At 42.8% G+C, this 16,385-nt stretch overlaps 1 protein-coding gene across 1 annotated transcript in view; it reads right to left on the minus strand.

Moving 5' to 3' along the window:
* Nucleotides 1-14,391, minus strand: part of PPIL2 (peptidylprolyl isomerase like 2) — a 67,820-nt gene extending 53,429 nt beyond the window's left edge. The window contains exons 1-5 of the mRNA XM_048322877.1: nt 14,285-14,391; nt 14,145-14,194; nt 13,694-13,739; nt 13,013-13,075; nt 12,800-12,851 (exon numbers count right to left, since the gene is read on the minus strand). Of these exons, the coding sequence (XP_048178834.1) occupies nt 12,800-12,851; nt 13,013-13,075; nt 13,694-13,739; nt 14,145-14,194; nt 14,285-14,316 (243 nt within the window). The 5' untranslated portion in view covers nt 14,317-14,391. The remainder of the gene's footprint in view (nt 1-12,799; nt 12,852-13,012; nt 13,076-13,693; nt 13,740-14,144; nt 14,195-14,284) is intronic.
* Nucleotides 14,392-16,385: the final 1,994 nt, after the last annotated feature.

Genomic DNA, 16,385 nt, shown 5'->3' on the forward strand with positions numbered 1-16,385 from the left:
CTCTGATGAAAGTCATAAAGCCAGCAAACCATTTTGGCAATCAAGCTCAATGCCTTTTCTGAAATAACTGTAATTTTCCTTTTACTCAGGAAATGTGCAGTGGAGCCCACATGACAGCCAGCAATAATAAAGAGAAACGGAGGCACAGGTTCTCTGGAGAGGCACTTGGGGTCACAAAGGGAGTCCCAGGAGGGATTTTCAGCCACTTAATCCCCAGGTAACAATTCCACTGAACAGGGAACTGAGATGACAGCCAAGGTTGGGATAATGTTCTCCAGCTCTAGAGAGGACACTGCAAACTGAGCTACTCCTGCTCTCCCATGCTTCATCAGAAGGATGTCTATGGCATTTTTCTGCTGCCCTCTCTCTGGAAGGGTTTTCTGACATGGGAAAAGAAGAGCTGTTGGGCTGGCAAACATTTCTGGACAATCAGGCTGCTCCTGTCCTGCAGCCTTCCCTAAGACATGGAAGCTGCAAACACACTCAAAATAACAGTGAACCTTCAGTAACATGACAGGCCCACGTATGCCAGTCATTCCATGGGGTCAGTATGTGATTTGGGTACATCACAGGCAAGAGAGGGCACATCACAGCCTGGGTGATCCCACCAGCACAGTCTGCTGGGATGGTCTGGTAGTGCTCGACTGGGGCACCCAGCTGGAGACGAAAAGTCCAGCCCAACGAGCTGCAGGGCTGAGTCAGGATCTGAGACTTATAAAAAAACAAACCCTTTGATTGTATCAGCTGTCAGAGACAGTTTCACTGCCAAATGGATCCTTAAAAGCACACACAGCACAGGCCTTTTAAAAGAAACAATCGGTTCTCTTCTCAAAACACACACCTGAAGAGATTAGGGAGGTTTTTATAACCCAGACAGCTCTTAATAAACAGCTACGAGTGGAGATCTGCCAGCCCCGGTGCCGACACTGCTACTTCAATCATTATGGCAAAGAGCAATGAAGAAATCGTGTAAAACTAAGTTAGTGGGCTTTCTGTGCCTAATCAAAATTCATATTCTTGGTTTACAGAGTACATGTTATGACAGCTGGACTCATTCGTTTATAGAAGGCGCTTCTCAAATTGCTCTCAACCAACTGGCAGGCTCATTTGCTGCCAGAAAGGTAACAATCTCTCTAATTTATTAGCAGGAAGAGCAATGAGAGCTAGTAGGAATAAGGTGGGAATGGAAAAAAGAGGCCAGGTTCAGTTATATTTAGTTATGTGATGGAAGACCAGTACCGCTGCTTTTTCTTAAGTGGATTCTCAAAAAAACCACCCACAACACTCCAATATCTGCCCACTGTTGGGGTACAAAGGACAGCAAAGGCAATGGCAGCTTCTGAAATGACTAAGTGAATGCAGAGATTTATTTATTTATTTATCTTCTTACAAGAAAAAATTATCAAAGAAGTAGTAGGGGAACTGCAGAGTTGCCAAAATTATCATCTGATCCTGGACAGATACGTTCAACCTAAACAACTGTTAACACAAAGCAGCATCCATCTGTGCACATGTTGTGCAACAGCCCAAAAATTATGTTTCAGAGAAAGCTTCTTTAGAAATACAACCACTGGAAACATTGATAATTTCAAGAAAGGTCTTTAAATTATCCTCCTGGCAGACCTGAGGTATGCCCAAAACATATGAGCACCTTTAAAGAAAAATGAAAACAGTTCCCTAAGAAACAGTTTAGCATGATTAAAGATTCAGATTTATACCTTGACAGAAATTTAGTAGAAAAGACAGACTAAACGGCTGTGCAGACTTTAAAGGTAGCAAAAGCTGCAGTGCACTGTTTCATCTGTCACCGTATGATGTATTGTTAGAAGAGCTGCCAAGTCCTCGGACTCTCACTCCACACCCAGGGAAATAGTATGGTATTTCAGGTCATACCTTTCCATAATATGGAAAAAGGTTATTTTTCAGCATCAGTTACTCATGGTGCATCAGCTGCTTGTGCTGGATCTGCTCCCCACAGAGACCAGCACTTACACAGTCTTATGTCAACAGTAAATAAAAAACAATGATTGTCATACAGGAGTTGAAATACTGCCAGGAGTGAGAACCCTGTAGTGAAGTGCTGTACGAATATTACAGACTTTTATTGCCACAGGCTGGCCTTCTATCAGGCTTCTCTTGAAGAAGTGACCTTGACACGTCAGCTTTGGAGTAGCCCTGTGCTTTGGCTTGCGTGGCAAGGCAAGAGGGAGATTTAGTATTTAGTCAAAGGAAATCTCTGGAGCCTCAGAACAGCAAAACCAGGTGATGATCTGCTGCAAAGGATTGCTCTGTGCCCAGGACCAGGCTACAGGATCTGGCAACTGCACACAGAGCAGCCACAAAGCAGGGAGTCCACACACCAGGACTTCCAGAAGGTCCAGTTTTGAAACACCTACACATTACCCAGGAAAGTGTAAAAGGACATGATATAGGCCACCTGTATAATATCATTTTTTTCCTCTCATTTCACACAAAACCAGGATTATCTTGCATGTGGGTGAATCTCCTTTTATTTATTCTCCATCAAAAGTCAAAGCTTTCCAAGTACCATCACACAGTTTGTTGCCATGGAAATGACTGTTATGCCACAAACGGGTGCTGATCTTCATGGGAAGAGACAGCAGGAGTGAATGAATCCTAAAATGAGTTAAAGCACTTGTTTTCATGTATTTTTTATTACTAATAAGGCTTAAAAGAGAACAAACGTTGCATACATAGCTCAAGTTCAAAACTATTTTCAACCTGAGTTTCCCTGACACACACCCACCATCCAGTTTCAGCCACGCTCCAGTTAAGAAAGCAAGAGGAAAAAAAGTGTTTATTAAAAACACTTGATCTAATTAAATTCTAAATTCCTAATGAAAATGAAAAGGCCACAAGCATCTGCCACTTCCCTTAAGCAGAAATAAGAGCCGCATATTCCCTTCTAAAAATATTTTATGCAGAAATACTGGAAAGCAGACGCATTTCATGGCACGTAGTGCCAGCTGCTCCACAGCAAGGAAGGGCTAAAAAAAAAACAAATGCAAAACCGTGCGAGCTCTTTTCTCAGCTGACTCCTCTCTCACAGGCACACTTCCACAAAGGCAGCCAAGGCTACTTTTGGCCATGACCTACTTTCCTGCGGCAGCGAGAAGCCCCAGCGCCCCGCACGCTCTCATCTGTCAGCTGACAGCAGTGGCTCCTGCGGGATCCCAAAGGGCAGCATCCTTTATTGATACCCAGGCAGAGGTGATGACGCCACGGAGGTTAGTGGGGCACTGTGGCAGCTCGCGGATGGATGGAACACGCCAATTGTTTCGAATTAAATCACTCTCTGTCATCGCTGGGTGGCTCATGCAGATATGACCTACAATCCCCACGCATCAATTAGTTACACTCGCTGAATCTCTTTGGTCTCTGGCTGCACGTTCTTCTTGTTAATGAGGCTCTGACCCTGTTGGATACGCACCAGCCTGAAAAGCAATCAAAAAGGGCTCCACTGATTCTCTACCCACACATGGGCAGAGCTGGTGACGTGCAGCAAGTACTGCGTTTAGTAAAGACAGACTTTCCCATCCCACCAACAGTAACTGAGGAAGTGTTCAAATGTTCAGCACTTGGGGATTGGACCCCCTGATCGGACACACTGAATGGCCTCTGTCAGGAACACACAAAAATCCAGGGAAGCTAGTATTGGGGTTGTGTGGCCAGGTTTTTGTAGCAGGAGGCTACAAGGCTTCTGTGAGAAGCTGCTGGAAGCTTCTGCTGTGTCCAGCTGGCTCCAGGATGGACATGCTGCTGGCCAAGGCTGGGACAATCAGAAACGGTGGTAAGGCCTCTGGGATAACTTATCTAAGAAGAAAATCTCTTCTTACCCTTATCTCAACCCATGAACCCCCAGTGACATTTTCTCTCCCCTGTCCAGTTGTGGAGGACCAGGGAGAGAGGGGCTTTGGCAGTGCCTGGGGTCCAGCCAGGGCCAACACACTACATGGGGAAAAATTAATGTGTCACATCTGAACTGGTTCATAACAGGAGGTCAAAAATCATTCAGAGCTGGCATGGCCATTTGATGGTTTTCATCCCACCAAAACAAGAAACACAGAGTTACCTCAAGCAGAAGAGAAAGCCAGAACAAGCACTAATATTGAAACGCAGTGCTGCTACCAAGTACCAAGCTTAGCTTAACAACAGCAAACGAATTTTGTATTACATGCTTTGGTTTCTTTAGAGATGAGACCTGTTACGTATAACTTTGCATACAACTTCCCATTTTAAGAAGCCCTCTTATAATTTTCCTTGCTACAAAATCTTCACAAAAAATGGGGACATGAATTCAATGAATAGTACTGGAATAATTCCATGTATAATGTTACTTATTTCAGATCCTGTGAACGGATTTAATGATGATAAAGGGCATTGGAAATCCTCAGGTCTACACATTAGGGTTTACAATTGGAAACAGCAGCACTGTTTTAACAAGATAAGCCATCTATGTGTAGTTTAACACTGCATGAAAAATTTGGGCTCAGCAGCCAAGAGACCAGAACAGCCTCACAATTCAAGGTATTATTTCTACGTTCGATTCAACAACAAAAATGCTCCATATTTATCACAGCTGCCTACCTAATGCTAAAAAGATACCCTCAATTCACATTCTTGGATGAAGCTGCTGTTTAACTGCAGTTTTCATGTACTGCTGGGCTAGAATGGAAATGGACACAGAAGATCCTTCATTACACACTTCCAGACCACTGTATTTACATATTTAAAAGTTAATTAAACTGACACCATATGGTCACCAAAGCCTTGTCCAGAGAACCATAAAGATATGGTTGATAACACACACGGCTCACAGATACCAGCAATAATGCTGCTCTATCAAAGAGCACATTAACAGAAATTACCATGAGAAAAAGATGTGTGGCTGCATTGCAAGATCAAACCTGCAGTCTTAATGCAGTCAGAAGTCTACCAATCCAGAGACCCACAGCCAAATACAGTTCAAAGAAAATAAAGCTTTGCAGAAGCACCAAAAATCTAGTCTCCAATTTTAGTGAAAAACAGGCAAGTAAAGATCTGTGGGAAACCTCATGCTGCATCTCATTTAAGGCTAGAGCGCTTCACAGCTGCTAGTTTTTCAAGTGTCACAGTCACAAAATCCCATCCAATGTGCACACTTACACCAAAACACAGAAAAGGAAAAGAAGAGACCATCTGTTCAGTCTGTAAAGCCTAGATGTAAATACCTTTTTGCTGTAAGGGACATAATGCATTAGAAATAATGGTGGACATGTTTATCTGCCGTGTCCAGAGGCGGGTTACTGGATCAAACACTGCCCACCACCAGCACAGTCAGCAAGGTGTGAAGGAGGAACAGCAGCTTGACCAGTGACTCATGACACTGGAAGGTTTTATATGTCTTTTTTTGATAAAGCACTTGAGCAGAAAGTAGAGGCAAATCTCATCTTCTTCACCCTCGCTGTTTCCCAAAGATACAGGGAATTGAAAAATAAATCCCCTTTTTAGGACAGATAAAGGCTAACTATTAGTAGTATTGGGTACACTGCTGTAAAACACACAAACAACTCTGGTAAAGAAAGAACCAGCTATCCATGTTTGTCAGCAACAAAGGAGAATGGGAAATTTTCAGAAAACTCCAAAAAGGAGTTATCTGTCAGGATATGACTCAGTGGGATTTTCATCCCCTTGATCACCCCTGTGTTTTATGACCATTTCCAGTTACGACACATGACTTCCTGATCATTCCTCAGGGCAGGAATCATGTCCTCATATGTTTCTATCCAGGGGCCTTGAAAATTTATGGTCACTAGTCAATTATTAATGCATTTAGACTGTTGAGTAAAAGCTAATAATTTCTGAGGCCAATGAGGTAAGACGACACGGCTCAGTTGCTGCATATTGAAGAGTTCATCTCGTTCAAAGTGGATTCTGGGCATTGGAGCAGCAGCCTGTGTCTGCTGCTCCAGACAAAAATGCACCTGGAGAGAGATGCTTGACGACGACAGCTGTAACCACCCGTGTCTGAAAGGCTGCTACTGCCCACAGAAATACAGGCAGCAACATCCAACTGGAAACAACAAAAAAAAGAGAAAAAGAGGAACTACTGCTCATCCTGGCTACTTATAAATAAATACCTGCTTCTGAAATGACCCAGCCTACCAAAAGAAAATGCAATTAATTGCCATTTTCTCAAAGCACCTTTCCTCTCACATACACTGAAATGGTTTTTGGTTTTACACTATCACGTGTATTATCAAAGTATTATCAAAGTATTTCAGGAAGAGATTAGAAAATATTCCCACCACTGTAGCAGGCACTCACACAGCATTTACTGTGTATAATTAAGATTAACTCTGTTCAAAGAAGATACATTCAAATTTAAGAGATGTGGAGGAGAACTCTGACCACGTAGGGTATGGAGAACTTAAAGGTATGAAGAACATCTGAGAGGAAAATACAAGTCTCAACAACAAAATGTCAAGAAAGCATTAAATTCCTTCATGCCAAATACACAGCTGTAAACACTAACAGAGAGAAGCACAATTTTGGCACAAATACAAACAAGACTAAGCTGGTCAAACCCAAAATTTACAGAAGATATGTATCAGATGAAAAACCATCAGCAGAAGCTCTCAGCAGCCATAGCAGGCAGAAAGCAAACACTGGTTCAAGACAGAGCACGCAGTTTGCAAAGCAGACTGAGACAGCTGAAGACCTCAGACAGTCTTCCAGTTTTCTGCTCCTGATCATTTCACTCCTCTTACTGCAACACATGAAAACCAAGCTCGATTTGTCTGAATCATTTTTCAACAACAAAGCTTCCCTTGGCTTTATTTCTGTAAGCTTTGTTCTCTGCTCTGTAATAAGCTGTTACTCACCCAGAAAAAAACTGTATTCCCACCCCACACTGAAACTTTTCTTACAAATAAACAGGAAAAAAACCTCACTTCAAATATACAGGAAAAATATGGTAAGTTTAACAAAAGGGGGAAAAAGGGGGCAATTGACATTTAAACTTATGCAATATCTGAAGGCCTGAGTTGCATCAGACAAATTAAGAAATACACTTTGAATTTCAAAGCTGAAGATGTGCTGACTTCTTCTGACATGTATGTGAAAGGAGTTCTCTAGAGAAAAATTAAAATTCTCAGTTATACATCACTCATATTACATCCAAATGAGACCTGAAGTTACTGATCCACCTAAATGATCACTCATTTCCAAAGCCCCAAGGAAAAAACACAGCAGACTACTTGGATTTCAGGTGCTGTGCTCTGATGCTGAGGAAAAAAACAATGTGAGAGGGATATGACTCACCCTGAATTCCACATAATGAAAATTATCTCAACTGGTCAACCTATTTAGCTCTTAATTAGACAGTCCCAGCACTCTAGATATGGAAAACTGATGTGGACATAGCCTGCCTGTGGAAGTCTCCACAGCATTTTCCTGCCAGTATTTTGTATCTAGACAGAAGATGAAAATGCTCAAAGTAAGCACAATCTCTTTGGGAACAGTAAGTGCAGAAAACTTTTCAAGACAAAGACATGAAAAAGCACAAGGAAAATCTGACTCCAGCTTCAACGTGCCAGTTTTAGATGATCATCAGAATGCTAAGGTAACATTACCACCAGGTTACAGAAAGGCCTCAACAAACACTCTGAAAATGCCTCCCACCGAACATTATCTACAGCTATTGCATTTTCCTGACAATGTCCACTGCTACACTGGCCTGAACGGGGTCACCTTCAAACCACAGGTTTTTGTCTGATGACATCCATTATTTGCTGCTCATTATCTAGAAACACACCTGGAATAACACAATTAAAGCAGCAACCTGCAGTAAATTACCTCACAGACCATAGAACTGAGTTAAAAGCCATCGTCACTGTTGATTTAGCCAGTAAGGGTCACACGAAATTTGAACTTGTCCTCTTCCCAGTTCAGGCCCAAGATTTGTTCCACTTGACTCAGGGTTGGATGAGTTTTGTCTGTGACTGTGATCTCAACACCTCTGACTCAGTAATGTGTGAAGCTCATCCAACCCACTTTCAGGAATCCATTCCTGAAACACAGGGATCCTGCACTGATTATGCGACAGAGATGGAAAGCAATTTGTAGTGAACCATAAAGTCCTGGTGGGAACTTGAACTGTGCTTTAACACCTGTTCCTACAGTACTTGATATTTCCCGCATTGCTCACACACTGCAGTTTCTTTATTCGGAATATTGAAAAAGCAGAAAAAAATACCTAAGCCCTCCTTCTCATTATGTTCACTCCCTGGGTGAAAAAACAATTATCAATGTTTTCTATTTCTATCTCTATGCTCTCAAAATACAAACATGGTAAAAACACTTTTATGTTTAAGGAAGTTTCACCTTTGCCCCTATTTCTGCATCCTCTTCAGACAGGATTTCCCTTATTTAGATAGCCAAAGACTTTTTTAGTGCATTAAAAAAAAAGTGTTGTAAGGTTGTTTGTTCCTTTTTTAAATGAGATTAACAAATTAGCAGTAAAAGAAGTAATCTTCTTCATATCCTCTTCATTAAACCAGGTCAGCAAGCTACACTGCAAAACCAGCAACTGATTTCTGTGGGATTTATGAGACTCACTGAAATCTAGCTGACCAAATTGAAAAGAAATCATGATTTCAACAATAAAATGAAGTAACAATAGCTGCCAGCATTTGGAAGATCAATATATTTAAGGAATGTATTTGAGAATGATTTTCCAAGTTTTGAAATAACAGATTTAGTTGCAATTTTTTCTTTTGAGGGGAAGAAGTTACAGGTTTTGAAAGTGCCTATAATTATTATGGCAAGCATCATCTTACCAACCTTACTTCAAACAAATGATTGATAAAAAGGGCACTATTTACATTCCTCATGAGCAGTGCTGGAGGGAGGAGGTGTCCACTGCAGGCTGCCATTGCTGCAGGGTATTGCAGGTACAAGCTCTCTGGTGCTTCCAAAGCCCAGATCAGACAGGCTTACTGCAGGAGCCAGGCACCTGTACTGCCACAATTATTTCATCATTTTAGTCATAACTTCACCTCAAGTCAGCTTTATTTGGTAAATACAGGATTAAAGAGTGTGGGAGAAAAATAGCAAATATTTATATTGTACACAGAGCAAAGCTTTGTGTCCAGCTCTCTCTTTTTAAAAGGCAGTTGTCTCACTGGGAAAAGTCAGGGGTTTTTAGCCTTCTGACTCCAAAGTTGGTTCTCATTTTCCATGTCAGTGGCTCTGCCTTCTATTATTTCTTCATATGCACCAGACTCCTCTTTATGGTTATCTTCAGAGGCAGCCTAAGCAAAAGGCTTTTCTAACCTGTAAAAAACCCTCAGAATTTATAAAAAGTTTCCTCCTTAACCTAGTGAGAAGCTAAAACCTTGTGATGCTTAAGAAAACACCCTCTCTGGCCTGCAGGTCTGGATCTTAACCTTGCATGAGATGGGGCAAAGCACAAATTCTGTTCTGCCTCATTCAGACCAGAAATGTGACTCTCAGTCTCATAAATCCACCACACAGCATCTTCAGGTCTCCTAAGCTAACTCTTAGGCCAGGCTAAATTAACTGGACTGAATCGAATTAACTGGCTTTCCAGTGTCCAAAAGAATTAAATTCCCAAAGAAAAGGGGGAACAAGGGACAAAGACAGTAGCTACTTCTGAGACAAGGGAACAGAGATATTTGCCCAAGGTTACAGAGCCTTGATAGGGGCTGAAAGTACAGCCACAACAATCTGGTCTGCCCACACACAGTGACAATGTCACTGAACCAGAGTGGAAAAAATAGGTATTGACATCAGACACATTACAATGCACAGGAGGAAAAATAGCTCAGCCCACATGTAACATATCCACGCAACAAAGAAGAACAATTTCCTTGAAATTCCTGTCAAAAGGCACGCTAATCTGTTCATATTTGAGATTCCAATCAACCAGACATGCTCTGGCCAATCTCACTACTTGAAACAGGTATCCTGATCCCAGCTGGCTGCCTCCTGTGGGCACACTGGTCAGGCTGTCAGAACGTCACTACATGAAACATTCTGGCAAGCCTGCAACACTCTGCAAGCCCAAGATGCCAAAGTGCTGTTGTCAGTAAAAAGGAATGAGCTAACTATCACTTTCCTCTTTATTCTATGCAATTTTAGCGTAAGGATAAGCCAGGGCAGTGTCCTGACAAAGCTGACAAAAAAAAGTGAGCCAATGCCAACTGACAGACTGTAGTTCAGCTGCAAGCAATGCACTGCTTCCTCCAAAATTATTAGTGTAGCAGTAAAACAAGCATTTTTTACACCAATGCATTCTTAAAAAGTGTGGGGGGGGATAAATCTAAAGTTACTTTCTAGAATAGCTCATGGTAAATTCTAGACAAAGGTCAATGGTGATTTGCACTGCAGCATTTCTTTAAAAACAAAGGCTAGTCCAATAGTTTAGGATACAGAAGAATCAGAGAAATCCCTCGTAGATCAGTTCACAAACAACCAATTAATAAAAGACTAGCACAGTCCTACCCCCTGGAGCACAGCAAAATATATTAATGACTGCAAGGCTCTCCAGTTCTCCACTGAGGGGTCCACTTCAGAAATAAGACAGCTAGACAGAACCAGTGAGTGCCAAGAGTGCACCATTAACACCCCATTTTCAAATAGTCTATTGACTTCTCTAAAGTATCTGTCCTGTAGCAAACCACAACCAGAGAAGTACAAGCCACAAAGGGTTTCATTACTATTTTTTACTTCAAGACAAATAAACAGAAAAATTCTCCAGAGCCTCATCACCAACCTGTGCAAAGTAACTTCATAAGTTACTGTACAAAACATGGCATTGCAGCTAATCTGGCTCGATACCTCTCTAAATAAAGAGAGTCCTGAATTTCTCTAAGTCATCAATTCATTATGAAAGATACTTTGTGGTTTCCATGAACAAGCTGCACAGGAAACAGAGGGTGCACGCACAGTGACAGATTCAACAGAGGACAGAGCAGTCCAGAGATGCACAAGCTCAATTCACTGACTTCCTCTGCCACCTACCCTGCCTTATCCCAGCACTCCTATCCCATTCCTGTCCAATGCCATCCTCCCCTTCCAAAAACCTCAGCTATCCCTCTGAAAAATAAAATCTAAATACAATCCTTCTTTCAACCCCACTCTTCAACTTAGAGCTCCACAGGGCTGGATTCAGCAGGGCTGTGTGCTATTCTGGAGAACAAGTGTCTCCTCTTTCTTCCAATTGATCTGGAAGATCTTGGTCCTGTGGAGGAGAGAGCTGTACAAGCACCAGTCCACCACAGAACAAAAGGGGGAAGAAAGGGCTCCCCAGACAGTGATACAGAGGAAAAGGGGTGGATGCACACTGAGGAGAGCTGGAAGTGCACTGCAGATCAACTACAGAGGCAAAAGTCTGGTAAACTAACAGGTGTCAAGGCCTGAATTCATTTAAACATTTATGGTTCACCAACTATATTCTGCACAGTCTCCCTCTCTCTCCATTGCACAACACAATCAGGCACGTTACACTTCTTGCTTAGCATTTACTTGAAGCAATTTTAAACCACACCATGGTTCACAGTCTGCAATGAGCTGCTCTGAGTGAAAAAAAATGATCTGGTAACACCCCAAAACTCCCAACCAATGCAGAGAGCAGCAAGGTTGGTGAGAGGCTGGCGAAAACAAATGAAATAGCTGTAATTTCATTCCTTCTCAACAACACACTGGCCTCTTCACGTGTGAAGAAACACCTTCAGTCATCTCACCATTGCACAAACACACCTGCAGGAAGATATTAAGTCTCAGACAGGCTGTTCATGTTTAGAGTTTGGAATGTTGCACCTGTAAGCTTTTCCTCGTATCTGTCCGACGGGAAGATCTTTAATCAAACACAAGATGTTTCAGAAGGCATCTCACAGCCCAGAGCCATCGGCAATCCTGGGCAATGGCTGCCACCCAGTGCCTGGAAAAGTAACTGCACACACTGAAGGAAAAGACAAATCTCAGCTGCTCAAGCAACAGTTTCTGCTTAAAATTTTCCCCTATGCCCTCATAAACAATGCACTTTAACACATCAGAAAAAAAAATTAATTCCAACAGGGAAATATTTCCTCTACTTCCTGTTTATTCAGTGTTTTACAACTTCATGCTATTACAGAAAGCAATCCCTTCATAATTGTCATTTATGCAGAAAAAGGGGGGAGAGACCCACAAAAGTTTCTCTCACAGTGAACCATGATGGCAGAAGCTTTCTGAAATATACTGTCATGATAACTCAAAAGATTCTGTAGTGTAAGCTTTCCATTCATAATATCATCTATTGATCTCCTCAATCTGCATGATGCCAAATATCCTTTGGGTTAAGAAACATTGCTGCAAGTTTAAACCCAGATGGAGAGGTGCCAGCCCCTTGCCCTGTAGAGACCAGAATTCTGCTTATATGAGGCAGCAGTAGAGTCTTTTCCATCAATGAGCAGTTAGGCTTTCTGGGCAGCACCAGCATAACAACCGTTTGTATTTCCATCTATACAGATGCTCATTATGCCACAGCTGGAAGGCAGGCAAGATACCCTGGGAGTTCATATAAATGAACCACTCACCTCTGCCCTATTTACAATCCAATTACAAAAAATAAATAGATGTAATGCTCTCCTTTCTTTCACACACCTTCAAAACTGTGCTCCCATTCAATCTCTTTTGCTTTCACTAAGGCATTTTTGTTTCTCCAAAACATTAAATTAAAAACTGAGCATAAAGAAAGCAAAGACATGATATGAATACACCCATCACTACTTACTTCTCCTGTGATTGGATTGGTTCCATATTTCTTTATCCAAGGAACAATGCTCCTGAAAAGAGAAGGGATAAAGTAATTTGTGACAAGCACCATCAGAAACCTCTACTGATGGCCACGATTGTTTTTGCTAACTTGCAAAGACCAAATGATGGTTACACAGCTGTAAGCAGTTCAACAACAGGAAAATGAAGCTAAGTACAGACAGGAACTTACAGGATGTCAAAGACTGTCCCATCTGGTGTGCACACTGGGTATTCAAATGGCTGCAGAGACAAACTGGAAAAAAGAGAACACACTCTTGTTAGCAAAATCAGCTGGAAATCACGATGTAATTGGCAATCACATTCAGCATCCCTTGTTAGGGATGCTTCCATAATCCTGGCAGCTGTTAGCTCCTCTGTATGGAAGGCAACTTCCTGAACTACCCAAGTAACAAGGATTTCTAACCCACTTCTACCAACTCTCTTCCTTCACTCCTGCACTTCAAGCAGTAAACTCTAAACAGAAAAAAGTAGCAGAAGTATTTTTCAAGCTACCTTTATCACTATCTCAGCAAGATGAGAGACTGACCAAGCACATTCTGAGCAGGGACAAGTAGATTTGAGCCCTGATTACACAGATTTGAAAGAGTGGGATGTACACAGTAATTGTTCTGCATTATTTTATCACTTGTGTATTCTTTCAGCCATCACCTCCAACCTCTGCAGACACTGATCATGGGTCACACAGACTTTGTTTCAGTTCTTATTCAACTTGTTCTTGCCATGCTACTGCCCCAGCAGGCACAAGTCAATGAAAGTAATTGCCTCAGAAGAAGATGGCTTTAGTTCAGTGTCACCAGCCTGATAACTAGATGTGTCATTTTATAATGATAATGTAAATTTGTTGTCTTACCTGCAGTGATCAAATGATAAACGTCTAAAATTGGTCCGTGGAAGGTCTGTTTATGGAAAAAGAAAACCCACACAACGGTTTTAATAAATACATGGTATTCTAGGTAACAAAGAAACACTTTAAAGTTACATTTTGCTACATAAACCGTGGCAATTTACTGATGACAAGGATAAACACATGACTGTAACTAAAATTTCTGAACTGAAATTACACTGCCGGAAAAAGGTCACAACAGAGCTCTGACAGACCGACAGCGCTGAATTTAAATCTGATGATCAACGCTCAGGCCCTGCCCCACCAGCGGGCACAGACCCGGCGGAGGGCGGGGACGCTCATCTGGCCACAAACGCGGCATTTCCGAGCAGCACCGTGAGCTCGGGCCGCAGGCCGGGGGTCGGAGCTCAGCACCCGCTGTCCCGGGGACCTGAGGGAGCGGCCCGTCCCCCCTTACCTGCTTTCTTGCCGCCGTAGAACTGCGTGTACTCGGCGCACGTGATGTACCTGCGAGACAGAGGGGTCACTGAGGCACAGCACAGACACGGCCCCGCACAGCTCGGCCCCCCCGCGCCCCGCCCCGCGCCCCCCGCTCACATCTTGTCCTTCTGGTGCTGCCGCTTGCCCATGGCGGCGGCTCGGCCTGCTCGGCCTGCGCTGCCCGGGCCGCGCCTCGGGCCCGCCCGCGCCTTCCGCCGGCTGCGGCGGGGAACGGCCGCGGCGCGGAAACACCGGCGGCGGCAGACGCGTTCCGGGGCCGCGCCGGGCCGGGGGGGACAGGCTGGAGAAGCCGGGGATGTTCAGCCTGGAGAAGGTTGGTGAGGCCTCAGAGCAGCCTTCCAGGGCTTCTGTTTCACTAAAATATGTTTTCTTGCATGGAATTTAAAATCACTGTATTCCTGCTCTGTTGGGCAGTGACAGAACCTCCCAAGAAAAATTGGGTAGAAAAACCTACTTGGTGTCTTAATACGGATACAGCTCTTCACAAAAAGTATTTCAGTGTCTCTTCAAAGACTTAACGACAAAAAATTTACTGTCTCTTAGCTAATTACCTTTAAATCCCATTAAAGAGCCTTCATTACAAGACTGGTATGAACAGCACAAGGCTGTACAGAGGACAGTCAGAGTCCGGATACCTTGTCTTTACCAGGAAGAAACAGCCAGGTGTCCTGGAGCTTCCACTTAACAAACACCTCTGAATCCATTCCTGCTTTGTTCTTTCCTTGTTAAACCATCAGCCTGGCAGCTGTCTACACAAAGCCACTGGAGTGAAATCCATGAAAGTGGATAGCCAGACTCCCACTGACTGCACCAGGCTTTGGACCAGACTCCCCTTCTCCCCAGAAGATGGTGTTCAGCTGCTGTTTTAATCCCATCAGTTGGTCCTTGGCTGCATCCATGAGCACAAGGGTGAGCACAACCTGCTTTGCTTGCAGGGAGTTAGACTAAAGGACTTCTCAAAATCTCTTCCAACCCAAATATTCCATGATTCTATGTTGCTACGGTTCTCCTCTGAAGAACAGAATAGTTGTTCCCATGAGTGTAGTCTAATTGGCAACAGCATATGAATTATTTACAACATTAGAACTGGTTCTCACTATCAGACTCTTTGGCCACAGCACCACAGCTACTCCTTGTCCTGGCTGAGGGTGAAGGATATTGTTTTTTAGAGGTTTAGGGGAGAAACTACCCTTTTACAAGGGTTTAAATACACTTACTCATTTCAAATCTCTTACTCAAAAACATTTCAAAGCAAGGCATAAACTGAGGCACACCCAAACAGCAGGGCCTGCAAAGAACCAACACCTTCACTTGCTCCTTTCCCACCACCAAGCGCAGTCTGGGAAAAGAAAACAACTTGATTTGTTTTCAGTGGAATTCCAAGAGCATTCCACAAGGAACATGGCCAGAACTGCATGAAGCTCCTTCCCACTCTGGTCAGTGGTGAGGGGAGCCTGTTTGGCTCTGGCTGAGATGATGAGCACTCCCACACAGCTCCTGCTCCCTCGGCCAAGATGGGGCTCCAGAGGCAAACGCTGTAGCTGTCCACAGACATCACCAGCACTTGCCTGATCACGCTTTCAGAGGAAAGATCATCCAGACAGAATTATTTATTTCCAGACACATTAACGTGATTCAGCCTGTGTTGACATTTCTGGAGATGCCTGTGCCCTTTGTAATAATTCAAGACCATGTTTTTGCTTTTTGTTTTTTTAAACCAATGCAATGTTCTTTTATTTTGTACTTACAAAAAGAGCCACCCCATTGTATCCCTCCCCCTCCCCCCAAAATGCCTTTTACAAACATTGAAAAATTAAAAACCTGATGATGACATGTTAATTTGGTAGAATTACTTTGAAACATAGCCTTTGTAATTAAATTCCTACAAGATGACTTTGTAGTGATAGCCTGATTATTGGCCAAATAAAATTCCATATTACAAGTTAGCAAATTCTCGTACAAAAATAGTCCATGTGTTAGAACAGCCTCTTATTATTATATTCACAGGAAAGAGTCTATTGGCTGCATAATACCTTAATATTTATGAAATTTCTTTTTACGTGGCTCATTCATCTAATTTAATATAGTGTTGAGCCTCAATAAATCCTCAGGCAAAAAACCCTAAACAGGGTTAAATATGCTGTTCAGTGTACTCTGAAGTACTGTGCTTTTCACAGGACATCCAAGAAACCGCACA

This window comes from Corvus hawaiiensis, chromosome 18 (assembly GCF_020740725.1).
Source record: "Corvus hawaiiensis isolate bCorHaw1 chromosome 18, bCorHaw1.pri.cur, whole genome shotgun sequence".
NCBI lineage: Eukaryota > Metazoa > Chordata > Aves > Passeriformes > Corvidae > Corvus > Corvus hawaiiensis.